General features: G+C 55.0%; 2 protein-coding genes across 2 annotated transcripts in view; both read left to right on the plus strand.

Moving 5' to 3' along the window:
* LOC119092206 (uncharacterized) overlaps nt 1-82 on the plus strand; it is a 37,322-nt gene extending 37,240 nt beyond the window's left edge. Inside the window, exon 4 of the mRNA XM_037215183.1 lies at nt 7-82. Within this exon, the coding sequence (XP_037071078.1) occupies nt 7-82 (76 nt within the window). The remainder of the gene's footprint in view (nt 1-6) is intronic.
* On the plus strand, nt 66-26,256 carry LOC119092036 (43 kDa receptor-associated protein of the synapse homolog). Its single transcript, XM_037214993.1, has 7 exons — nt 66-153; nt 6,057-6,208; nt 13,640-14,147; nt 17,497-17,595; nt 18,031-18,222; nt 24,302-24,504; nt 26,006-26,256. The coding sequence occupies exons 1-7, from the start codon at nt 109-111 to the stop codon at nt 26,190-26,192; spliced, it is 1,386 nt and encodes a 461-aa protein (XP_037070888.1). The 5' UTR covers nt 66-108; the 3' UTR covers nt 26,193-26,256.
* Nucleotides 26,257-26,546: the final 290 nt, after the last annotated feature.

Consider the following 26,546-nt stretch of genomic DNA (forward strand, 5'->3'; position numbering starts at 1 on the left):
GCTGTCGCTCTCGGCGCTGCTGCCCCAGCCGGGCATGTCGCCGCCGCTCGACGAGTGGCCACTGACCGGGACAGTCCGCTGAGCGGCGCCGGCTTCTGGCGCTGCATCATGGCCTGCCACAGCAAGGTCGGACAGCAGATCGCCAGGAAACGGGTCAGTGGCGCACGGCAGCGGCCCGGCAGCGGGGCGAGCACCGCAGCAGCGAGGCAGGGCCGGCTGGGCGGTGCGGGGGGAGGGGGCGGGGACGCGCAATGGACCCGGTCAGCGGTCTTGCGAGGCGTGGCCGGGTCGATCGGTGGTTTGGTGCGGTGGGAGCGTAATAGGTCAGGGTGTCATTAGGCCCCCCAGCGGGGACGCAACAGCCATCGGACGTCGCGCCAGGCGCCGTTCAGTGGTGAGGAGACAATGCATGTATTATACGCGTCCCAGTCCGCTGAGATCCGTCCGGCGGCCCGGACATAGGCTAGCAGCCACTGCAGCGGCTAACTTTTCCATGGTCAAATTCATACGCAAACGTAATTCCGCTGATCTACTGCAGCAGACGGAACATTCTGGTCGGCTCCAGCAAATTCGTCGATCACTGTGAAGTGCCGGCCATCTAGCACGGACGAGGTCAATCACTTAACATTCCAAAAGCTTCCCCGCGCTGGAAATGCACGCCAGAATTTGCAGCGCGATCATTGATGTTTGGTGTGCGATATGCATTGGTCACCCATACCCCCTTTTGTAAGACGTTGATCCCAGACGAGCTCCTAGGCGACAAGAGGAGATTGGAGCCGATGGACGATATTTAAGGTTGGTTACTTCGGTGAACGCCGTGGGCGTAGAGGGATGGGGAGGGGGCTGAGCGGCACTAGGCAGAAGCATGATATCGAAGAGACTTATTCAAAATATTGTTAATAATTGTATCAAAATGGAAATATAACGATGTGTTTTATCATTTGTTCTGAATTACTAAAAACTTAAAAACGGCTTATTCCGCCAAATCCGGCACTTACTTTAAAGGAGAGTTTCGCTCCGTGGTTTTCTACAATGCCGAATGAGTCTGTTTTGGGCCTCCTGAATAGGTTTCGTCTTGTCGGCGATTCATCGGTTGCTGTCGAGACTACCATGCGCTAGCGAGAGAAAGAGAGGGAGAAGGAGAGAGTTAAAGAGAGAGCTAGAGAGAATGAGAGAAAGAAAGAAAGAGAGAGAGGGGGAGAGCGAGAGAGAGGTAGGGACAGAGGGAGAACGGCCCGTAATTACCGCCATGCCGGTGACTCCTTTTGGGTACCGTAAATAACTTGTCTTTCGAATCCGCTGAGTTTAGCTTCCCTGTACTGAGCACATTTTTCCCATTTTTTTTAAATAAAGTGTTGCAATAGAGCTCTTCAGGTGATCGAAAAACTGCAGATTCTGGATTTCTATATCGGCTGGTTTTGAAGAAAGTGCAGATTGCCCAAGACTGCTATTTAGTACTAGACTGAATTCTGCAATTTCTAACATAGGTGTATGCGGTAGATTGAAATCAGTAAATGATAACAGACATAAAATGGTACTTAAAAAGCGAAGTTAGACATGTTATGGATAAAAGCTCTGAATGTCCTTAAGGGACATTACTTTTCATAACAAGCCACGTAAACGAAGACAACGCGGTTCATCCCAATATTTCAATGGCAACTTTTTAGACTAGTAGATGGCACTGACAGATTGGTGTCAAGAAGTAACGAGCACGATAAGTGCGTAGTGATCCATCGTAGGCATCGGCGCATCGTGTCAATCCGAGACCAAGAAATTTGACTACAAGCCGGTTACTATAATATCTCGGTAGCCCTGTATTTATTTTATAGTTCTTCCCTTAAAAGACGGGACCAAAATGGCGATTGCCTTGATAACTGCTGTTTTACAAAAGAGTAGCAAATATAATGCTAGAGTTATACAAAATACTAAGCAGCAAATGTGTATCAAAATATGTTGCTTCAAGTAGCCGCAGGTATGCAATTGCTGAAACAACCTCACATGCAACAAGAACTATGCTTGGCTAGGGTGCGAGGGCGTCATAGTAAAAAATGATAAAACTTTACCTTCTTTCCCCTACTGCTAAATCTCACAGTTGTCGGAAGAACTCATCTCCCTCTTCCCTTTCATTCATCCCTCTCTAACACTCAAACTCTCCCCCCCCCCCCCCCTCTCACGCACCCCTCTTCGCCTTGTCGTCTTGGTACCTTCCGTGAGGCCGTGGTATGCCATTGTGGCGCCGAACGAACAAACTTACCATGCTTTAGTGCAACATTTATTTGCAAGTTATGTACGCTCGTTTTGTGCTATAAGATTTGCGGTGTACTCTAACAACGCTTTCTAAATTCTATGTGTTTTCAATGCCCGCGTAGTAACAGAAAATTGGTCCTGCCTCCTGGGCTCCACATTTCTTAAATGCAATGTTTTTAAACCTTACATTCATTCTTCACCGCCCAGCTCAGTTTCGACCAAAACGTATTAGTTTCACGGTTTGGCGGTCTACAGTTACTCCCCGGGGAAAGGCTGCCTCTACATTGTTGCAATGCAATGTAACGTTGCGATCGCATGCCCTGGATGACTCCGTCGGATATTTTCTCCTGCACGCGAGACGGCACAGCTTTCCCGAAGGTTGTCTCCGCACCCGACTGAAGTGCTATAGCTGTGGCCTCGGTGCAGGGACTAGTGCCGTTTGATAGACACATGCCGTCTTTTTCCTACACTGCCTGGGCGGAATCAATGGAAGGGTGCGACTACCGACCAACCCTTCTGAATGTCTCACTCGTGTCGTGACGGCGCCCACTTCCGGCCTGGGCGGATCGATAGGGGGATTCATATTTGATCTTCGCTCCCGCCGGCCAAACTTCATCAGCGCGAGGATAGGCTGGCAACCTTCACGGCTTCCCTGAAGAGCGTTGGCCAGTTGGAAAGCTCTGATTGTTTCTTTTCGAGCGATCATGCGAAGTTAATACGTGATAATCATGTGAATATAATCGGATGCTGAGAAAGAGCCAAAAGCATTTATCATAAGCATTTCAGCGGAGTGGATGCCTGTATGCGAACGCTAAGCTTATGTGTAACAAATCAGGGGCATCATGCACGTTGTCGGCCACGAACTTTGAAAGTCTACTTTCCACACAATATGCGTGCGTTTTACTGTATATGCGTCTTTTGGGATGAACAAACACTCATGGACAGGACTTGGAGAACCATTTACAGCCATTGGCTAAAAAAAAACGGATCAGGCGGACGAACATGACAACGACGCACGTGATTCATGGGCCGATATCACTATGGTAAATTACATTTATCGGATAAATATCACTCGCTATACATAAATATTGAGAAAAAATATTAACTTTGTCAGATATATATATATATATATATATATATATATATATATATATATATATATATATACATATATATATATATATATATATATATATATCGCTCTCTCGCAAGATATCGCCAACACTCAGGCATTTACGAGCTTACTCGTCGCGAGCACACGCTGTGACAACATCACCAGATCACCAGCGCATCCCCCAGACCTCCAATGACGGGATGGAGCAGCCTGCCACACTGCCGACGCGTCGGTGCTCCGACCACAGCCGGGATAAGCTGGGGCGGCCGACCGTCGGCGGTCTGTATCGCCTTCATCTCGCCGCGTTTCCCGTCTGCACGCAAACGAAATCATCATTAGGCGTGCTCGTGGTTGGCAGAGGGCTGCAGCCTCGCTTCACTGCTCTTCCAATGTGCTACTACGGCGACAGAGGCTCGCGGTGCTTGGCGCCGCCGTCGAGCGTCGGGGATCGTCAGCCGTCAGCTCCGCAGTTGTGGGATCTCTGCTGGAGGGCGGCGGGGCTGAGGTCTCTGTCAGACGGAGATCGTCAGCCGTCAGCTATGCAGTTGTGGGATCTCTGCTGGAGGGCGGCGGGGCTTAGGTCTCTGTCAGACGGAGATCGTCAGCCGTCAGCTCCGCAGTTGTGTAATCTCTGCTGAAGGGCGGCGGCGCTGAGGTCTCTGTCAGACGGAGATCGTCACCCGTCAGCTCCGCAGTTGTGGGATCTCTGCTGGACGGCGGCAGGGCTGAAATCTCCGTCAGACGGAGATCGTCGGCCGTGGGTTCCGTAGCTGTGGGATCTCTGTTAGAGGGCGGCAGGGCTGAGGTCTCCATCAGACGCTGGCGAAGCTGAGGCCTCCGTCAGACACGGGTGAAGCTGGGGCCTCCGCTAGGGACTGGCTGGGATTAGGCCTTTGTCGTGGACTGGGAGAGTGCGAGCTGCTGAGAGAGACTGGGTAAGCTCACACCTGTTGGAGGCGGACAGAGCTCATATCTCGTCAAAGACGGAGGGAACCCCACATCTCGATTAAAAACGGTCAGAACTGCTTAGAAGACAGGTCCCTGTCAGGAACAGGAAGAGGTCGGTGTTCTGGCAAAGGCCGTCACGGCAGAGGTTTCTGTCAGAGACTGTTGCGTATTAGGTAGCTGCCAGAGACTGACAAAACTCGGGCCTTTTTAAGGAACAGGTAGATCTCAGGCCTTTCGGGACATCCAGACCTGCGGATCGTAGATGTCTTCTAGGAACTGGCGAGTCTTTGGAGTCGCCGGGGGTCACGCCCCTGTCGACTGGCGGACCTCAGGTCCCATCCGCGGCCGTCAGTGCGCTACCCGGTCCACATTCCGGCCGAGCGGTACAGGTCAGGGGTTAGCAGCGGTACAGGTCAGGGGTCAGCAGCGGCACAGGTCAGGGGTCAACAGCAACACAAGTCATGGGTCAGGTTGACACAGGTCGGGGGTTAGCAGTGGTTAGCAGTTAGCAGTTAGCACAGATTGGGGGTCAGCAGCGGCACAGATCGGAGGTCAGCAGCGGCCAGGTCAGGGCTCAGCAGCGGCGCTCCGAGCCTCATCAAAAGCGCCGCCGATGCCAGCCAGCCGCCCGCCCGCCCGTCTGGCATTTAGTGCGCGCCGCCGGCAGCGACGCGTCGCCATCATACTTATCACTGGGGAAATCAGCCGCGGCGCCGGCGCCGCGGCCGACGGGCGGCGTTCATGAAATTTAGAGCCGTCCGCCCAGAACTGTGCCGTCTATTACGGTCGATGGGCCCGCAGGTGCCCCAGGGCTGGCGGCCGTTGCCGGCCAGCTCACAGCTCGGCGTCAGTCGCTGGTCTTGACTAGCTCACAGTTCTGCGCCAGTCGCAGGTCTTGACTTGCTCACAGCTCGGCGCCAGTCGCCGGTCTTGACTTGCTTACAGATCGGCGCCAGTCGCCGGTTTCGGCAAGCTCACAGCTCGGCGTCAGTCGCCGGTCTTGACTAGCTCACAGTTCGGCGCCAGTTGCCGGTCTCGGTCAGCTCACAGCTCGGCACTAGTCGCCGTTCCCGGGCAGCTGTCAGCTCGGTGCCAGTCGCTGGTCTTGACCAGCTCACATTTAGGCACCAGTCGCCGGTCTTGACCAGCTCACAGCTCGGCGCCAGTCGCCGGTCTCGGCCATCTCACAGCTCGGTGCCAGTCGTCGGGCTCGGCCAGGTCACAGCTCCGCGCCAGTCGCCGGTCCCGACTAACTCACAATTTTAACAGACTGTCGGCCCCGGCAAACTCCCAATGTCGACAGCCTGCTGGACCCGACCAACTCGCGACTCTGGCCGTTCCACTCCCTTCCCGTTCCACCGACACCGGCAGACGGTTTCCCGTGCTGCGCTGACAAATTCTGCTGACGTCATCGGGCGGCCCCCGGAGCTGGCAGCGCGCTCCAATGTCACCGACGTATCTCGGGCGTGGATGACATATAACACGGACACCAGCAGGTGGTCTCTTTGGTAGGTGACATGTCGTTGTCAGGCTGTTCCCGGCTCTGTGCGGTAAGTTCCACTGTCCCCGGTAGACGTCTCCGGTGTGTATAAGTTCCACCGTCCCCGGTAGACGTCTCCGGTGTGTACAAGCCCCACCGTCCCCGGTAGACGATCTTCGGCGCGGATGATAAGTTCTATTTTCACTGGTAGACAGTTTGTGGTGTTGATGGCAAGTTCCACTGACACGGACGCTGCCCACTCCCCAGGTGGAGCAAGGCATCAAGCTCTTCAACCAACAACGGCACCAGGAGGCCGTGGCCAAGTGGAAGGAGGCTCTGCGGAAGATCCGACGCGAGCAGGATCGCTTCATCACCTTGGGATATCTTTGCCAGGCCTACATGCACTGGGGAAAATACAGGTACGTCAGCAGCATGATCGGGCAGTTCTGTCTCCGGCTGAAAGCCGGAAGTCGAAGGATATTGGAAACAGATGCAGTGACAGTAAGTGTTATCTGATACCACTTCGTTAAATGTCGACCCGCTCCACTCCATCCGCATGTACTTTGCATGGCCATGCACACAATTACAATTGTCAGCAGGAGCTGAACGGATGGGTTGTCGCCCGAGTGATCCCGAACGGCGCGTTGACCTCGGCCCCATCACCAGCACAGCCCGGACATTTTGACGACCTCGTAAGCCCAGCTTTGAAGCGCGTCCCTTTGCGCCAGCGCGCGCTTTGATGCGCGCGAGAGAGGCGGCCTCATGCGGGGATGACGCATCCAGCATGATAATGCGCGCCCGGCCCGCGCGCCGCTTGTTTGCCTGCCGGCTATTGCATAAGGCTGAGGGCGCCTGCGGACGCCAGCGAGCTGGCTGCCGGCCAGCCATCAGCATAGCGGCACTAATGAACACCGAGTAGCGGCCGGCGGCACGGCGACATCCGGGCGGCGGCACATCCGGCCGTGTGCCCGGTGTATGAGGAGGCGGGCACCAGGCACGCAGGCGTGCGGCGCATTGTGATGCGGCTGCACCCACGCTCTGGGGTTAGGGGCGAAGGTCAGGACGGAGTTTGTGCGTTCCTGAGGTGGCAGCCGCTGCTACGCCGTCGCCGGCGTCACTGCATTGGTAATGGTGTGTTAATGAAATGAACCAAGGTAGGCGGGCAACGCGAGGGATCTGACGTTCCGTAAGTACTGATGTACTCCCTTTGCTTTATTGGCTGGGTAGCTTTGATCTTCGGGAGTTAGTATTTTCTTCCACCATTGCCCGGGTTCCTGGATCGCCACGTCGATGTTGGTCATTGCACTACTCCACCATTTTCGGTTTTATGGTGAGTTTCGTGATCTTCCCATGGCCAACTGGTTCACCGTTTCCGTTTCAAACATGCTTTCGTATTTTATGATGGCTTATCAAGGATGCCTCGTTGAGCACACCGTGGTAGCTTTGTCCGGAAGTGTTTCACTTCATTCAAATAATTCGAAGTGGCCATATATACCTCGCAGATTTGCACTCCGTACCTACAGCCCATCCTTAATTACACGTGGATCCGAATCGAGCTCGTTTTGGCTGCTTGTGGTGCCAACGCGCCATGCCAGCGCGCTTAGAGAGTCACGGTTGTGGGAATCAATGTCTCAGAAAAAGCGCAACGGCGCGCACAAAGGGCCGCATCCGTGTCGTACTTCCTCCCCCTCTCCCCCTGTCCCAGCCCACTCCTCCCTTAGCCAACAGGCAGTCTCCCCATCATCTGGAATAATTTTGACAGTAGTGCACCAAAAACGAGTTTAAATTGCGTGTTGCTGACTACAGCACATTGCACCTTTACTTCCGGCGGACTCAAGGGACGACAAATACGTTGCGGGAGTCTGTAGGTACTGCTCCGTAGAATAATGAGAAACTGTTCTGTAGTCTAATGTAGGTATTGCTCCGTAGTCTAATGAGGCCCGTAGAACCGCCTTCATAAGGACCTTGACACCCATCCACGGATGTCGGGGACGGCGCGTTGGCGGAGGGGTGGACACTTCCCAATAGAAGTGCTTCATGGCCACTTATGACCATGAGAATAGCTTCCAAACGTCGAGCATTGTAAATATAGCCAATGCCTCTTCCATACCGTCGTTTTGCCAATACCTCCTGGTAAACTGTGGTGTATTTGCGGCGACGTCATTCAAATACACCACCGGGTCGGGCGCCCGCTCCGGACTTGAGCGCCGTTTCTGAGCCATCCCGTGCTCTGGAGCCGGTAGTAGTCAACTGCAGTTCAGTCACGTGACGCCGCCTTGCCAAACCGAGGCCAGGCCACACGAGCTCAACGTTTGGCAGAGGCGCACCCAGCCACGCACGTACAGGTCAGTCAGAGGGGCACCCAGCCACGCACGTACAGGTCGGGCAGAGGCGCACCCGGCCAGGCACGTACAGGTCGGTCAGAGGCGCACCCAGTCACGCAAGTACAGGCCGGTCAGAGTGGCACCCAGCCACGCACGTACAGGTTGGGCAGAGAGGCACCCAGCCACGCACGTACAGATTGGGCATAGGCGCATCCAGTCACGCACGTACCGGTCGAGCTAAGCCCCCCCCCCCCCCCCCCCCCTGTACCCGCCTCCAGAGCTAGGCGCACAAAGACTATCACATCTAACATCCTTAAGTTGCATGAAACATTATTTTTATTCAGCTTTCATGCAGGTTTCAAGTCGTGGTTTATTTACAAAAAGAACACCCTAGTAAAGCTGAGTCTTGTAAGGTGCGTGCTCTCATACAGCACGAAGAAATAGAGCATAGGTTCCTAACTGCATTTAGAAAGCAGACCATGCCTTCTGTCTATCCTTTTTAGCATTGTACAGCCAGGATCATAAGCAAGCTTTGCTCAAGCAGCAAGCTAACTTTCCACAGTCTCAAAAAGTCAGCGATCGTCCGGATCCGTTTTCCCATACATGCCGCTTAATGGAATGCACGTGTAGTCTTAGTAGCCGTTTAGTACAACGCTTTGCGGTGAAAGCAGGCCAGCGTGGGTGTTTTGACGGCAGAAAAAGCTTCGGGAATTGGGATATCCAAGACCGGAACGAATGTGGCGAGCTCCATGCTATAATGCTGTGCATATCAATATGTCTGCTCGCCTTCCCCACCACCCTGCATCCCTATCTCGCCTTCCCTCCCCCCCCCCCCCCCCCCTCCTCTCGTCCCCCCCCCCCCGCTCTCTCTCTCTCTCTCTTTCTCTCTCTCTCTCCTCTCACCCATGGTCCTCCCATCGCCTCCCTGGCTTGCTGGGCCGCGGACAGGGAACGATTAACCGCTTCCGTTTCGCTCCTCGCTGCGCCTCTCGTTTGTCTGGTCCGCTCGCCGGGCGACGTCCACTCCGATTGGCGCTCTCCCGGCCGAGCTCGATGACCTCGTCACCCGGACCGCTCGCTCTTCCACGGTCCGTTCGGCGGCGACCGGCCTCGTTTCTTTCGCCGACGGGCGCGCTCTGCGCCCCGTCGCCGGCGCCGGCGCCGGCGGCGGCCGGCCGTCCCGGCCGTGCTCCGGCGGTGTTTCCCTACGCCTCTCGAAGCTCGGATGCGATGATGCAGAGGCACGCGATCCAGCCCTGATGGATACCGGCGGTGGGAGGAGGAGGGGCGCGGCGGCGCCGCTCGGCGCCGACCCTCCGCGCAGGCGGCGGCCGCCGGCGCGTGGACGCCGTGCTCTCTCCTTCCCAGAGACTGGGCGTGGCGAGGCGGCGTGGTCCGGCCTACCACAGAACGGTTCAATTCGTGGTGGGTGGGCGAGGATGGACGGCTTTCAAGGGGAACATGCAATGCCAGGTCATCTCACTGGGCCTGATGACGAGATGACGTGAGTCTGGGAACCATACCCATTCTGATTCTTTGCAAATTTCCTCCAGGGAGGTGTTTAAGGAGCGTGGTGAGCTGTCTTGGGAAGTCTGGGTGTTGTGGCTGAGGGACTTACTTTGCTGCACAAGTTTGAATGTTCGTTACTTTGCACTTGCCGTGATGTCTGTTTGTAAACTTTGCCCGGTTTTATCGGGAGACGCTGAATTGTCAAATAGAGGCTGTCAGCCTACAATGTTAATCAATAACTTCAGACCTTGCATTCCAGTCGGTGCGCACCAAGCTCAACCTGTTTGAACCTGCCGGTGCTTGCCTCCCTTTTCGAGCATTTGCAGGTCGGCTGCGCATTTCGTAAGGACACCACGCTTTATGAGGACAAATGTATTCTAGATTTGATTTAGATTGACCTATCTGGTACATTCAAGAACATTTCATTTTAATTTTTTAATCGGCTCTAGCTTCTATACCACAGATGTGAATATTTGTCTCTCAAGACGATATCCCAAGTCGTTCCCCGACCCCATGTTGTTCTGAGGCGCGCTTTGGCTGTAAAGGATCAATATGTTGTACCCTTCATAAGCATTTTGCCCTATATGCGGTCCCAAATCGTTTCTCTTCAAAGCCGTTCGCAACACTGCAATGGCCTCAAGAATCCTTTCGGTGTGTTGCTATGTCAAGCATAGCAGCCTATGTGTCAACGCAATGCATTTGATTCGCAACCGTTCATCTGTCAGTGCAGTGTCAAGTCATGCAGGATTATATACTTCTGAATATTGCATAGGGCATCGTTGTCCACGGGGCGCCGCGGAAAGCACAGGGGCTTAAGGGCTGCTCAAATTAGTTACAGGTAGAAAATGGTATTAAGCTTATTCTGGTGCAAGTGCTCCTGCCCCCTCCCCCCTCCCCCTCCATGCTCGACGATCCCTATCCTACGACCTTCTCTCACGGCCCGATAGAGCCCTGTGGCGCCCCACACAGCCAGGGGAGCGATCGAACGCCCCCTCCCCCCCCCCTCCGCTCTTCGAGAGAGCCACTTTGTGCCGCGGACGTTCTCACGCTGTCGGCGCGTGGTCCGACGGACTGCCGTTCAGCGAGCAGAAATCCGATAATGCCGTCTGGCGACTGCTAACGACGCATAGCCCGCGGCCACGCTCCAGCCGAGACGCGGCCGGGCCCACATGCGGGCCCACAGGCGGGCCCACAGGCGGCGGGCGACGGCCGGGGTGAACCAGCGGATGGGCGGCTGGTTCGCCTGGCCCAGTCACCGCTGGGTCAGCGGGCAACGCGCCGGCCGGCGCCTGGGGTACGGTCTTCATGAGTCTGATCGTGCTGACGCAGGCTCTCGGGTGCCTCTCCAAGCCCGTCAATAGGCGCCACTTCAGCTAAAATGCCCAATTTGGGGTGTGGAGAGCCCGGTCGCGTCACAGGACGCGATGAGCGTCCCCCTCCCCCTCCCCCTGGACGCGCCGTCTCTGAGAGCGCTCGGCCGAGCCCGAGTGGACGCCCTCTGGTGGCCGGGCTGAGCGGCGGCGGCCCGGTGCCGGGCCGACGCTGCGCGCGGCCGCCGACATCGGCGGATCGACACAGCCGACCGGGCGGACGCGCGGCAGCGCGCTGCCATCTGTCAGTGGCGCCCGCCGCTGCTGGCCGGCCGGCCCTCCCCGTCTATAATGATTACCGATGGCTGCTCGGCGGCGTGCTAGCCATGCGTGCCGCCGTGCACCGAGTCCGGGCGCGTACGGACGCGCCGGGCCCGCGCCGGTTGCGAATCTGCAGCTACGGGCCCGCGCCGGCTCCGTGCGCCCGGCGCATCCGGCCGCTCGACGCGATCGCCAGTCTGGCCGGGCCTGGTCATTAAAGTGTCGGGCGTGTTTTACACACTGCGAGAAACTAGCTCTTAGTGGGCGCGTGACCGGGTTACTGGGGATGTTCGCGCGTGGGTGGAGACCCCGCCAGACAGAAGAGCACAGCCGAGATGGGTCATATGTGGAACATTGTCCGAATCTGAAGTTTATTTTACATCGCATTTATTTAGATGGCATCACTTTATAAGTTTCATCCAGTACAGCATTATACAAAATTTTGTCATGTTTTTGTAGTACAAAAACTGGACTGGCATTACAAGCAGCTTTCGCTCCGCCCGCCACGGCTGCCACCTGCAGCGAGACGGTTCTGGAGCATGCACAAGAAACGAGATAAGTTGTGCCCGAGTAAATGTCGAATTTTCCCTTTCAAACAGCCGCCAGTGTCGGGTTCATCTGTCACTAGCTGACAGCAGCTTTTGTATGCTTAAGATGCTTCGTACATCAATCAACTCTAACGACGCATGATTGAAGGACCAGAGTATTGTCGAGTTAACCAATCGAAAGGCGTTGCAACGCGGCCAAGGCTGCATAGCACCAGAAAGCTGCGCTTTCTTCCTTCCAGACCAGAGCTGGAGTGTGTGACGGCGACACATTAGTCTGTCTTTCATCAGCTACAAGCTCGTGCCGTCAGCGTGAACAGGGCTCCAGCATCCCTCGCCAGCTGCTGGATCTGTATGGGCCTGCTGGACCGCCTCCCCTGGGAGCCGACGGCGGCCTCCCCTCGGGAGGCGGCGGGACCGCCTCCCCGCGGGGACCGGCTGGACCGCCGCTTATCAGTTCCTCAGGGAGCCGTGCTCGGCCACATCTGCCAGGCTTCAAAAGGCGGGCGAGGCTCTTAATGGTTGGGACCATATGACGTTAGGCTCATTCTGCTTACATTCGCCGCACAGACAGCCAATGCAAATAGGTGCGACTGTAGACATGCGCATACGTCCTAAGCCATGTTGAGGTCTGATATAGGAGGCTGGTCTTGACTGAAGTGCATGCATTTGCATGATGTCATACAGAACAAGAGAACTATGCGCAGCAATTCGGCGAAACGGATCCCCGTATCGACGTCTAACAGGGCTGATCTATGACCAGCATGAACACTAATTTGACCGGCGTAACATCCGAATGGTTAGTCGTGAAGTGCCCTCGCATTATCACTCTCGATGTTGCTTACTCAATATCTTTTGTCGTACGTCATGGGTCGTAAAAATTAACGTCGACCAATTTCATTCCATGACTTCCATTTTTCGCCGTCATGGGCCTCGATCGGTCCGTCCTCACCACCATGGACCTCGGCCTGCCCCTGCTCGTCGTCATGAACCCCAGGGGCCAAACCCCGCTCGCTCCCGTGGGTCCATGACCCCTGCCGACCCCTGCTTCTCCGTGGACCCTGACTGACCACTGCTTGGAACCTGACCGACCACTGCCCCCTCGTGGACCCTGGCTGACCCCTGCCCCCCCCCCCGTTGACCCTGACTGACCACTGGTTGTCGCCATTGATCCTGATTTCCATTGTTCGACGTCACTGATCCGGACCGACTCGCTCTCAACACCACGGACCCTGGTCTTCTCCTGATCGCCAGTTAAGACACTGGCCGACCTCGCCTTGCTGTCACGGATACTGGCGTATCCCTTCTTGCCACCACGGACACTGCTGACCCCTTCTTGCCACCACGGACACTGCTGATCCCTTCTTGCCGTCATGGACACTGCTGACCCCTTCTTGCCACCACGGACACTGCTGACCCCTTCTTGCCACCACGGACACTGCTGACCCCTTCTTGCCACCACGGGCACTACTGACCCCTTCTTGCCGTCATGGACACTGACCCCTTCTTGCCACTACGGACACTGCTGACCCCTTCTTGCCGTCAAGGACACTGCTGACCCCTTCTTGCCACCACGGACACTGCTGACCCCTTCTTGCCACCACGGACACTGCTGACCCCTTCCTGCCACCACGGACACTGCTGACCCCTTCTTGCCGTCATGGACAGTGCTGACCCCTTCTCGCCGTCACGGACACTGCTGACCCCTTATTGCCGTCACGGACACTGGCAAACGCCCTCTCATTGGCATGGACAATGTCCAACTTCTCCATGCCGTTACGGACACCAGCCGACCGCTGTCCGCCGCAGAGAACCTTGACCGCTCCCCCATCTGCCTCCAGGGAGCTGGTGGAGCTGGCCTTCCAGCAGCTGGACATCGCCAACAGCATGGAGGACAACGTGCTGCGAGCCGAGGCGTACCTGAACCTGGCACGCGGCAACGAGCGGATGGGCGCGCTGGACAGCGCCCTCCAGTACTGCCGCCACTCGCTCTACAGCCAGTGTGACCAGTCGCGCACTACAGGCCAGGTGCACCTCTGCCTGGGCAATATCTATGTCACCTACTCCAACTTCAGCAAGGCCATCGAGCACTACGAGCTGGCGCTGAAGGTGGCGCGCAGCATCCGTGATGTGGGTCTTGAGCTGCTCATCTACGTCGGCATGGGGCAGGTGTTCAACGTCCTCAAGGATTACGGCAAGGGCCTGCAGCTGGTGGCCAAGGCGTTCGAGCTCTCCAAGAGCTTCCAGATCTGCGACCTGAACATGCGACACCAGCGTCTCGCGCTGCTGCACCTCGTCACCCCGCTGCGCAAGCTCGGCAGGATGTCGGAGGCGTACGAGTGCTGTCAGGTCAGTGGGCTGCGGTCGCCCCGCGTTCCGGCGCGGCCCGCACGGGCAGCGAGGCCGCGGGGCGCGGTCGGTGCCGGAGGAGGAGGGATGGTCGATGGAAGGGATGGATGCGGCTGTTTGGAGACTGTGTGGAGGGAGTGGGGGTGCCGCCCGTGCGCGCGATAAAGCTTGCCTTTACAGCTTTTACTCGGGACAGCGCAGTTGTTCATGGCAGAAATGGTTCGGCGCCGTGACGGCAAGGGATCAGTAAGGGCTCAACTACGCCGTTACGGGCTGATGAAAGAAGGGTCAGAAAGCACATGGCTTAAAGACCGGATGTTAAGAAGTTGGCTGAGGGTAAGGATGAGTCAGGGTTTCGGAACACGCTGAGTTCGGCGAAACGCGACCCCTTACCGTGTGCGCGACATGGCCCGCTGTGCCGGCGGCAGATGGGCGTTGCGGCACAGCCTAACCGCGTAAATCCATCGCCACGCCGGAAATCGGACGCGGGCTGGCTGGTCAGGCGCAGTTTCGCTGTCGGGCTTCTTTTTGGAGGCTGAACAATATCCGACGTCAAACTATGCAGAGACGCAAGTGTTTCATTCTCTAATTTGTGGCTCGACAACAGCTGCAGGGATGTTAAAAACAGTTAAACGACAATTTATGAGAGTCTGCACAGTTCTTGTACGCATGTAATTAGCCCGATATGCGGAGCACATCCTTGATTAATCATTTCATACGTTATTTCGGTCATGTTCTTAAATTAGTGGTGCATTTCCTAGTCCGTCTCCTTCCCTGGATTTCGGTATGGGGCAGACAGTGTTTGACCGCCCCAGGCTCAGTTGACCACGACCTGTATCGGCTGGGAACCCGTATATGTGATCCTGCGCATCTATTCAGTACCACCAGCCTGGCTCAGCCCTGGGTGCGCTACGACGGCACCCAGATATCACATCTCTCACCCAGGCGTAACTCCCTTTCAACGCTGTTTAATAGAGCTGCATAAATTAGTTTAGCTGTTTGGTAAGCTATTTCGTTTCTGGGGTTCTTTGCTATGTTCAAGGAGAGACGAATGTAATGCGTTTTATTCAACGGTGTATATTTAAGTAGAACTTCTCAAGAACTGTGCTGCAAGAAGATTATCAATAATAATAAGTGTATTGTAGGAGGATATTAATGAAAATAACATTCGTCTCGTGCAGAGCAAAATTTCGATGAAATGCGGTTTCGTAGGCTAAGATGATATTGAATACGGCGTATAAACTGCATCCCAATGTCATAATGCGGCTTGCTATGCTGCAGCACATATGTTTACTATCGGCACATCATACTTGTAGCGCGGCAGCCGACGTGCTGAGCTGTAATGGTTTCCATGACTGAGTCAGGTCCCTGGAGCTCGTCAGCGTCATATCATAACATACTTTCATTGTTTACTTACTTTTAACCCGCAAAATGGCTGAGAGGTGCTCTTAGCGGCGATGAAAAGCACAGCGCTGTGCTGTAAGAGGACGGTTGATAGGGATCGAGCAGCGGCGGCACCATCGACTTAGTGGAGGGTGGTCAGCACTCCGCTCATGGCCCGCTCGCTGTGGCTTTTCACTGCGCAGAAGGCCTCCTCAGTCTGAAGGCCTCCCCAGTCAGGAGGCCTCCCCAATCAGGAGGCCTCCCCAGTCTGAAGGTGCCCTCTGATACAGTGCATCTGAGATAACGGCGCTAGCTGATTTTAAACTTAATTTTAATTATGTTTGTACCTATTTTCTAAGAACATTGACGGTAGCAAAGCTGGTTGCGTTTCGTTCCACCCAAAGCTTTCTGTAATTCTTCGAACCACAGGCGAATAAACTTTTTCGGAAAAGTATGAGAAAAGACCGCCAACTGTGTGTTAAATCGTACCATGTCGGTACGGTACCGGCGTTCACATGGTTCCATGAAGGCATCCAGTACGCCTCCTCATCTTTTGCCAATCCATGCGTTATTGGGATCCCTCTCACCCAGAACAGGACCATCCCCTCAGTCGCGATAGTGGCCTGCTTGTAATCATCACAGGCGCAGACAATGGGAGAGGAGCCGCCTCTCTCTGGGCAGTCTGGAACATGTCCGTACCTCCCGACCGCATCAGTGCCGCTGACCACGTCCGTTGGTTTGGTTCTCGAGGGCTTCCAAACGTTTCAGGGTGAGCAAACAAGACACGTTCTCTCAGCCTGTCCACCTAATGGTGCCACCTCTGGTGCAATACGCGGCATATTCGCGGGTTGGTGTCAGAAGCTGCCAACGTGTGCACTGAATGTTACACAGGCCAATGGGTCAGTCACTCGCACAAGCGCTGTGCTCTGATCGGCGACAGATTCAGCAATATAAGTTACCCCGCCACAATCCAGATGCAGGCTGTAGGCCTAACGTCAGCCACCAATGACCTCTCTCTGGAGCCGCTGCCAGCCCGCCGACCGGTCGCACAGCGACTGAGAATGGCTGCCTGAACCGCGGCTATTGCTCTGCCTCCGGGCAGATATATGCCGACCCCCAGCCGGGGGTCATGCAATATGCAATCGCTGGACTACGCTCGACGCCGACGAGCGCCGTATAACTTAGCAATGGCAAGCCGTCTTATCTCCACGATTCTGGCGGCGCGGCGCAGCGGCGGGCGGCCGCCGCGTCTGGCGGCCGGCCGCCGTCGCGCAGGCGCCGCCCCGCAGCGCATAAAGTCGTCACGCGACCGGGACGTCTGACACCGCGGCGAGAGCGGCCATACTGACCACCCCGGGCGGGCGGCATTACGCAACCGTGACGTCACCCCTTGATGGCCGGCGGAGGAACGTTCGGAGACTGTTCAGCTTTAGCAGAAGGCTGTTTTGGGCTGCGGTGCAGCCGGCGGTGGAACTCTGTTGTTTGCGTAGCTGGTGCGTCGGCTGTTCAGATGATCAAACTATCTGACAGCCTCTTCTGCGCGACGCACCGAAAATACACCGTTAGAATGCGGCTGCTGGCCTCTTTGGGCGCAGGGGCGCTGCCGGGCTGGCGGTCGATTCCGTTCCGCGATCCGCCTGACGATCTATGTTGGTTCGTTGTCGGGCCAGCTATGGATATTGAGACAGCATCGTTCTGGATGATGTACTGGCGTAGGCAGTTATCAATACATCTATGACGATCATCGATCGACCAATAACGGTGACGATAAATATAAAAGGTTAACGATATCATTGGATACATCTGTTGCTCGAATACCGCTTTCATGTTGTAATCCAATAGCAGGACAATGTTTCATGGCGGCTGCTCTCGGGGTGTTGCCCGACTGATGAGTGACAGTGGGCGGCGAACGCGTTTCCCTGGTGACTGTTGGCACGTGCCCTAACCGGAGGTGCTGCGTCGGCAGGACGCGCTGCGGATGGCACTGGAGGCGGGAGACCGGCCGCTAAACGCCCGCGGTTTGTGCGCAATGGGAGACATCCTCCGACAGAAGAGTGACGGACAGGTAACGAACGCCCAGGCTTCGCGGCCGGTGGCTCGGCACCTGCTCACAGCATGTGTTTCCTCTTGGTTGTAATTCAAGATGTATTAAAACTAACTCACTGAGGTGATCCATCAATTGAGCGGCTATGCCCCACGTTTGCCATCACATGCACACGTCAGGGAATGAGTGATGTCAAAAAGCCTGGTGCGACTCGGGCTTCACCAGCGACGCGTGCCGTATGAAATCAATGCTTTCTCTGCGTGTGACATTGGTGGATCCCATTTCCACATGTCACTGTAGCTGATATCGGCACTGGATATGGCAATACTGGTTAATACAATGACGTAAATGTGAGCCTCTCGGCTTACATCGTAAAAGTGGTCTTGCACGTGCCGCGCAAAGGATTTTCCTCGGGAACTACCAAGACAAATATCCGACCTCCCCTGCCTTCCCCAGCGGGCCTACCGGCGTTACGAGGCGGCGCTGCAGATGCTGACGGACATGGAGGACGCCTTCGGCCGCGTGCTGGCCCTGGACGGCATGGCCAAGTCCATCAGCCTGCTCTGCCGCCAGAAGAAGGTCTGCGACTGCAAGCCGCTGGAGGCCTACACCCGACTGCTCGACGCCGTCACTAACTGCGGCAGCAAGGTGCGTCACCCGTGCGGCACAAGGCGGGGCGGGGCAGGGGCGTCGATTAGCACCGACTTCGGCGGTGACAACTACCGTTGGTGTGCCACCAGTGATCGTGAGAGGAGACGGAATATTTCTCTAGCGATTGCGGAAAGAAAACACATTCGCTGGACTGGGTCGTCCGCGTGGTTGGACTGCAACTTCCAGCAGTTATCAAAGCGCGTGCCCGGAGGGCATCCGAGTCTGCTCCTCAATTTCCAGAAATGCCGGCTCGCATTAGCTTAGCTACGACAGTTGTTGCATTTGTGCAGAATTTATGGGGCCACCCAGACAATTGACATTGCAGGCTTTGCGACGGTTGTCAAGGATATGGCCGGTGAAGTGTTAGGCAACGCCCAAGATTCGAACTCGTGTCGCAGGCCCAGGGTCCGACATTGCGCCCGCCGCGCTTCTTTCGCCCCGACGCGCCGGACTGACGTGTCAGCTGACTCCGCGCCAACAGCCGCGCCGGTTTCGGAACCGCGCCTTTCTGAAGGATGCTGCCGACAAGTTCGTTATCATCTGGCTCATCAGCCCGAGGGCATGCCTGATTGAGAGCGCGGCTCGGGGCCGGTTTCGATCAATCCTGCAGCGCCGCCGCCGAATGCCTCTCGTGGCGGGACGAAGGGCCGTCACAGTGCAGCCAGGTTACCGACGTCACCACGTACCGGTGACGGAGCGTCCCCCACGTGCCGCCAGAGCCGTCTCCTCGCCGCTTCCGGAGCGGCCGGAAAAGCGGCGGATAGAGCGCGAATCCTTTCCGAAAACCCAATCTCGCCTGATGATTCCATCCCGCTCCTGTTCAAGTGCCACCGGCGAATTACGAGATCGAGCTGGCCTATTGTAAAATGGGATCTCCCCACAAATCGGAGCGCAGCGGCCCGGCCGTTCGCCGGGTATATTAGCTGTACTTCAGACGGTGATCGCCTGTCTGCGCGCGCGGTGCGCCGTCTCAGCCGCGCCGTGCGCGCGTCAATTGCAGCTCTGTTGCGCACTGTGAGGTGGGGAAAGGGGATCGCCCATTCAGCGACTGCGCAAAAGCGTAGCGATTCCGAATGTATCTGCCGCACCTCGGCGAGTGCCCTTACGATACAGACGAATCCTGCGGTACGTGGACGCTGCGACGAAGCCCGGGGCTCGAATCACGGCGCCGCCAGTCTCCAGCATCGCGAGGCCAGCTGGAAGTTATAATTAACTCAAGTTCGCCCCGTTCGTCTTGTTACTTGAGAGATGTCAGGGCAACAGAGTCGCGAGCGAAACATCCGAGTGATGGCCACTCTGCCGCTGCTGATTGGCTCTCTCGGCCGACAAGGTGAAACGGGACACGTTGCAGTGTCAGATGCTGCGTGTCATCTTCTGGCGCTGCATGAAACCTCATGCCACTGACTGTACCTGGCCATTGATGTGTCTGAAGCTCCGCAGGTTGCCAATAGTTGCCTTGAAGTGCGACGACAGATAAGTTTGTTTGCCGTAAATGCCTGTTCTGTGGATAGCTCTGCGAGTCAACGAGCGTATGACACGCAGCAGTGGAAGTTATTGTAAGCAGCCTGGCGTAGCAAGTCAGGTGCTGCTTGCAGACATCCGCTCTTCTCTCCCAACGTGCTGCCGCTCCCGTCAAGTTAGGTGTTGACCCCTCTTGTGTGTTTGAGCTTAATTTTGCTTTAATAAACTTGCTAGCTACGGCAATCATAAGCTCATTATGAGCAAGAAAGACCTTCAGCCTCTGATTTTGCGGCATCTTGAGTTCGGAGTTCATATGCTGGGTTATCGACCCTCAGTATACCCGGAGGTACCGGTTAAGCGACGGACCAACAATCATAGGGCCAACATTTGCTCTTTTGACAGCACTCAACTTTTCAAGCTGGGCTTGTAACTCGTGATCACAAGCCAGGCTTGAAGCGCCGAGTAGTGTGAATATAACCAACGTTCGCTGTATAGAATCACTCGACCAGTACCTCCGCTAGTATAACTGGAGGCCGATAGCTCAAGGTAAGAACTCTGGAGTCATAATGCAGTTATGAGCTGTACCGATTCAAATGTGGGCGAAAGCAATCACGGGACTTGGTGAGTATGCCCTTCCTTTCGGTTGATAACAAAGTACAACTCTTGACTTTATTTAGCGCTGCAAGGAGGTGGTTCGTTCTCTGATATCGCTCGAGCGCTCAGAATTTTGCTACCCAGTTTTAGACACTAGATTAATTGCGTCTTTCCACACCGTTTATGGCTATCTTCGAGCCCCATTCATTTCATGATTCATTCAGAAGTCGGCTTTTCGTGCCTTGGCGGGCGGCTGTGTATTTTGCTCATTGACAGAGACTCTCCGCCTGAAACAGAAGCCCAGTGCCTTAGGGCGTGAGACAAACACGAGCGTACGAAACGCCCATCAAACAATAACAAATTTACTCCCGAAGTAGCCAGAAGTGTACCAAAGCTATCGATTAAAGCAGGGCTTCTTGCAACGCGTACGCATGTGTACACATGCGTTATGTGCACACAATGTGTACACAGTGTGTACCAAGGCACGTATTGACTCCTGAAACCCCTCCGGTTGCACTGCCTTGCCCGCGAGGCACCGGAGCCCCGTCCCGGTCATTTCCTCCTCAGATGCATGCGTCTTACGCGACCGATTTCCCACCCGACGTCCATCAAATCACCCCAATTTATTCGCCGACGATAAGAGGGCGGCTGCGATGGACACATGATCCAACGGTCCTGAAAAGGCAGCCGATGACTGAATCAGTGGACTGATGGGCTACGTCTCCGCCAGCCTTGCCCCCTGCTCCGATCTGGCTTCGGCCGTCGCAGCCTCACCCTGCGTTAAAAACGTCGCGCACGTAATGCCACGACCTCCGATGAAGCATCGTCTTCGTTATGGAACCTCTGGCGTCTAAGTGATTGAAGTCTCCCGCCGGTAAGCAAGTGGCAGTGCTCCACTTCATGAGTTCGGTGTGCATTAAGTACAAGGTCGTTTGGTTATTATGAGCAGGATTATCGCCGTTCCCTGCGCGCCGTGAGCGGTTCAGACGCATAGTATAGAGTGTCTGCTGTAACTTCCTGGGACTGATTCACGCGACCATATACCTGACACCCGGACTGCGTCTGCTCTATCTGGATCTAGGCTGGCGCGTGTTCGGATATGGATCTATAGCTGGCTCGTGTTCGGATCTGGATCTAGACTGGCTCGTGTTTTTCTCGGATCTGGATCTCGGCTGGCTCGTGTTCGGATCTGGATCTAGAGCTGGCTCGTGTTTCGAATCTGGATCTAGGCTGGCTCGTGTTCGGACATGGATTTAGGGCTGGTTCGTGTTCGGATCTGGATCTAGAGCTGGATCGTGCTCGGATCTGGATCTAGACCTGGCTTGTGTTCGGATCTCGATCTAGGGCTGGCTTGTGTCCGAATGCTCGGAAAACAACGATCGGCGAAGGGCTTGTTGTACCACGAGCTTTACAACTTTTTCATTTCAGTTACCACGTTGTATGTAAGCAACTAATACTTGGTCTCAGGGAATTCTACAAGTTGTACACAATAAATGTCATCGCCCCATGTCGGGACAGACTGATCTTCAATCTCGAGCTATCTCAGTTTCTTGGCTGGGTAGTCAAGCTTTACATCAAAAGGAACATTTCATGGCTCATTGCTTTTTTTGCTGTCGCTTCAATTGCCTTCTTGAATTTCAACCATAGTTCATGTGCGCATGCGCCTATCTCGATCGCCAGTGACATCCCGAACGACAGCTTAGCTGAAAACGATTATTTAAATTGTCCGGACGCTTAAACTGAGATTCCAGTCGAAAATGGCCATCCGGAAAATTAGCCCTGAGCTTTTCCGATGATACTTCTGCGTGTCACGCTGACTCAAAAAGAGCCTATGCTGTCCTGTGTAATAACACTCGCGATGGCAAAGGGACGCTGGTGGCAGGGTGACAGTTTCGAAGTCCATTTATCTGCATTTAAGCGACGTAACGTCCGTGGATAAGCTATCCAATTTATGTCGTTACTAGCCCAAGTTAGATTACCTTCAAACTTAGGAGCAGACTACCTTCTTTTTCACTTTTCGTAAAGATTTAATCCGAAGTTTTGGAATGGGTAGATTTCTGGGGTCAAAGCACATGCTGAACATTGCTTGTTGTGTGAGACCTGACCCCTGGCATCCGATTGCACAATTCCAGATCAACGGCAGAAATTGGTGGCGAAAGTTTAACGTGCCGCAGTGGTCGGTGCGGTCCGTCCCGCCCACTAGACGTAACTGACCTTTAGCGCTGCCGCCGCCACCGGCCGCAGGCGATAGTGGTCGACGACAAACAGTGAGCACCTAAGGCGACTCGAACCCACCCCGCCTAGGTGGGTGGATCGGAAGGCAAGCGCTCTAGCCAACTGAGCCACCGGGTAAGACAAACGGAGCTCTAGCTTATGTAAATTTGCTCTTCATTTACTGGCTGCTGCAGCTGCGCATCACCATCTTCAGAAGGTGCCCTTCACACTCACACAATGACAAGTGTTGGACGTCCCGGCAAAGTACAGCCCCGCGGCTGCCGGCCGCTCCAATACCCAGTGTGACCGACCTGCTGAGACGGGGCGAGCTGGTGTGGTGTGCGGGTGGGTCCGTAAACCCGGAGATGGTGCCAGGCTGGCCGCAGCAGTCACGTCTGCAGACGCTGCTCCGGCACTGACAGCCATAACACGTGTGAAGTGCACCCACATATATCCTTTAATGGGCATCATAATATAGGTATATATACTTATATATAGCTATAAGTATATGTATATACATATATAGCTCCATTTAGCAGGCCATATATATATATATATATACATATATAAATATATATATATATATATATATATATATATATATATATGCCTACACATTCGCAATTAGTTTTGATACAGCATATTGGACAAAGCATGCGAGACAGAAGCGTGGTTTCCGTGATAGATCAGGCCGAGGGGACAGTCTCCATCTTTGCAGGACTTACATTGCTCCTCTGGGTGTTGAATATAAGTGCGCGGCTCAAAACGTTTTAATCCCCCCCCAAAAAAAACTGTTGAAGCATTTAAAAGCTTGCAGAGACCCGGGAAATAAGTGAAAGAAGGTGTTTGGAAGGATGACAATCAAACATAACGAGCCCAAGTAGAGTTGTCATTCGCTGTAACCTGCTTATCTTTTTGGTGCTGCAGTAATTCTGTGCCGTCAACAAAAGTTAACGAAGTTCTCTGATTAACCCACAAAGCCGTATGGATGACACAACCTTCCATTTTGTTCACAATGAAGCGAGGACTTCTATGCTTTCGCTATGCTGGTTGATTATGGTTAAGGTTTGAGTAGTTCGGCAGTAACTGAACGAGACCCGTGACGTTATGGTTGACAAGTTTGGTTTACAGATTGGTCTGATGATCGAGGGATGTGTCTCGAAATTGCAGGATTACTCCGGCTGTGTTCAATATTGTCCAATTACGACGCATTGCGTCACAAATGTCCTAGCCACTCTTCATTGAAAGTGCGCCTATATAACGTGCTGTGGAACCGTTGATGAGGGACCAGTCTTGACATTTCTTGGTCCCCAGAGTTCACCAATTCTGATACCGTGGTGCACAGGGATTCATTCGTCTCGGCACAAATTAGCCACTTATGCTCCAGCTGTCTGCAAGGGAACATCACTATGAAGTAGCGACGCCAGCAGTAGGGTCTGGGGAGAGAAAAGTCACTTCCGCACTGTTATGGCAGAAGACAGCCGAATATATGCGAATTCCCAATGGCGCTTACCATGAGGCATGCTATGTTCGTATTCCCTGAAATAAGACGGCATGTGAAGGCTGTTGCAATCTCTGCAGCACGCATATGCTTAGCATCCAATAAGCAACACAAATTGTGCAGCACGTAATGCGTAGCATACATAGAGGTACAAGGAAGAACAGGGCGCCAGACAATGCAGGGCATACACAGCAGGCGAGGCAGTAGAAAGCGTATACATCGGCCAACTTTGCCCCATGTAGAACTTGGCGTGCCTTTCGCAACAAGTCCTGGTTGAAGCCTACCTCCTTACCGGCGCTGTTGCAGCTGCTGCTGCGGAACACCCACCAGCAGCTCTCGGGCATCTACACGGCGCTGGGCGACGACGAGAACGCCCGGCTGCAGGAGCGACTCTCCTCGGTGCTCACCGAGGAGATGGAGCTCTACTGCGCCGTCTGCAACCAGCCGCTGGGCCAGGAGCCCGGAAACAGTCTGGAGGCGCTGCCCTGCTCACATATCTTTCACCAGCAGTGAGTGCGCGCCGCCCGAGCGTCCTCCATCCTGCAGCGGGGGTGGGGTCGCTCAAGAGATCAGGGGCACAGCCAGGATTCTTAAAAGGGGGGGGGGGTGACTACGCAGGACGCCGATGTTAAACTTTTGGTCGAGGGTCGTCTATTCTATGGTGGAAAAAGTCAGAGTCTGTGGGGAAATCACCACCGCCCTGGCTGTGCCGCTGCAAGTGACCTCCACGGGCAGTCACCGCGGGCCCCTCAAACATCTTCCTCCCGCATTGAATGTGGGGGCGCTTAATTGACAGCCAGCAGCAGTGAGTATGGAGCCCCTCGAATATCTACCACCAGCAGGGAATGTGGGGCAGCTCAAGTATCTTCCGGTAGCATTAAGTGTGAGCTGCTCACATGCCTTCCTTAATCAGATGAGCATCGGCTGCTAGAAATCCACCGACAGCGGTAATGTGGGTCGCTCAGATGTTTCACGTCCACAGCTTCAGCTTGCGGCGTGGAGCGTTCAGATGTTTGCCACCAGCAGTGAATTTTGACTTAAGGCGGTCACCCATATGGCTCAAACCAACAATCAGTGTAAGATACGATCTGACTTGAATAGCCGGCTGACGACGACACATTAGGTCTGTCGTCGACTGCACATATTGGAGCGATGCTCTTCTATGACGCAATTAATTCACGCTGTCCGCAGTCAGCTGGCGCGCTGACATTTCTGCACTCAAGCTCGCGCCTTGTTGCTGGCCTTTTTTGCGTAGCTTGAGAAAAGGTGTCGCCATATTTTTCGGACACACTCCTTGGAGCGAACAGGATAAATCATGAGTCTTAAAAAGTGAAGTTCGTTTCCCAGCATTTCTTGTAAGAGATTGCTAATGCCCCTAAGGTAAAATGGTCTAACCTCGTGCAATTTCCAAATTGCTCACGGCATTTCAGAAGCTGCTCTGCTAGGAAAGATAAGCTATTTCTGGAAACCTTAGGAATTGCAGACGTGTTTGTGACGGGTGTACTCAACAGAACAACTTTTCGGAGAGCTTGCAAGCCAGAAACATGTTTACTGGCCCAAGCTCCACTGGCGGCTTTATCTTCAGACCAGTGTTGTGTTTCGACTTCAGCTGACGCGAGTTTTTTAGTGGCATTTGCGGCGTTGCCGTATTGTGACGGAATGGTGATTGTTTTCGCCGTCAGTGCCGCCACTGGTGGAGTATAACACAGCCATCACAGAATATTCACAAGCGCATGTAACAGTATTCTAGATCCATTCCCGCTAGACGGTCCCGTAAGATAACCGAGCACCCGCTCGCTTCCAGAGGACCATATGAGTTAACCGTGTACCTGATCACCGTCAGATGACCCTGTGAGCTGACAGAGCACCTGTCAACAGCAGGGTCCATCTGTGAGCTTATAAGATGTCCGTTTCCCACTGCACGTCCCTGAAGAGCCCTTTAATGACCTACCAATGCACTGATCACCTTCAGGTATCCCATGAGCTAACAGTTCGCTCACTCGCCGCCAGGTGTGCTCGCGAGCTGATGGCCAAGGGAGAGCGGCGCAAGAAGAAGCGCATCTGCCCGCAGTGTCGGAAGACGGTCAACTCGCGCATGATGTTCGTGTGTTACGACGACGTCAAGTACGACGGCCACTACCCGGCCTTCCTGGCCAACAACACCACGCATGTGCAGACGCCCGATCATCCGTTGTGATATGGGCGGGCGCGCGCTGCCGCCGGACCGGAGGAGGTCGGCCGCGCCCACCAGAGGCGCTGCCTGCTGGCGCGGGCCGTCACTGCCGAGGCCCTGCTGCAGCTGATGCTGATGCTGTGGCGGCCCAAGTGACGGCGGCGGCGGCGACGGCGACGGCGGCGGCCGTGAGTCGCTGCCCGGTGTCTTTTCCGCCCCCCCCCCCCCCCCCCCACCGGCCGTCGCTGCGGCCCGCGGCGTGGTCGGCGGCACCGGTGCGCGGCGCGCGCGGCGGTTTGGGCGTGGCGGTGACAGCGTGACGCCGCTGCGGGGAGAGAGGGACACGGCCGCAGCTCGGCGCGTGACGTCACGTGACCA

The sequence above is a fragment of the Pollicipes pollicipes genome, unplaced genomic scaffold (assembly GCF_011947565.3).
Source record: "Pollicipes pollicipes isolate AB1234 unplaced genomic scaffold, Ppol_2.1 Scaffold_3447;HRSCAF=4054_pilon_pilon_pilon, whole genome shotgun sequence".
Taxonomy (NCBI): domain Eukaryota; kingdom Metazoa; phylum Arthropoda; class Thecostraca; order Pollicipedomorpha; family Pollicipedidae; genus Pollicipes; species Pollicipes pollicipes.

Bases quoted from the DNA above. Each gene is read 5' to 3' on its own strand.
- LOC119092036 (XM_037214993.1), top strand. From the start codon at position 109: ATGGCCTGCCACAGCAAGGTCGGACAGCAGATCGCCAGGAAACGG. The intron at 154-6,056 runs GTCAGTGGCGCA...CCCACTCCCCAG, and splicing joins AGCAGATCGCCAGGAAACGG to GTGGAGCAAGGCATCAAGCT. The intron at 14,148-17,496 runs GTCAGTGGGCTG...CTGCGTCGGCAG, and splicing joins AGGCGTACGAGTGCTGTCAG to GACGCGCTGCGGATGGCACT.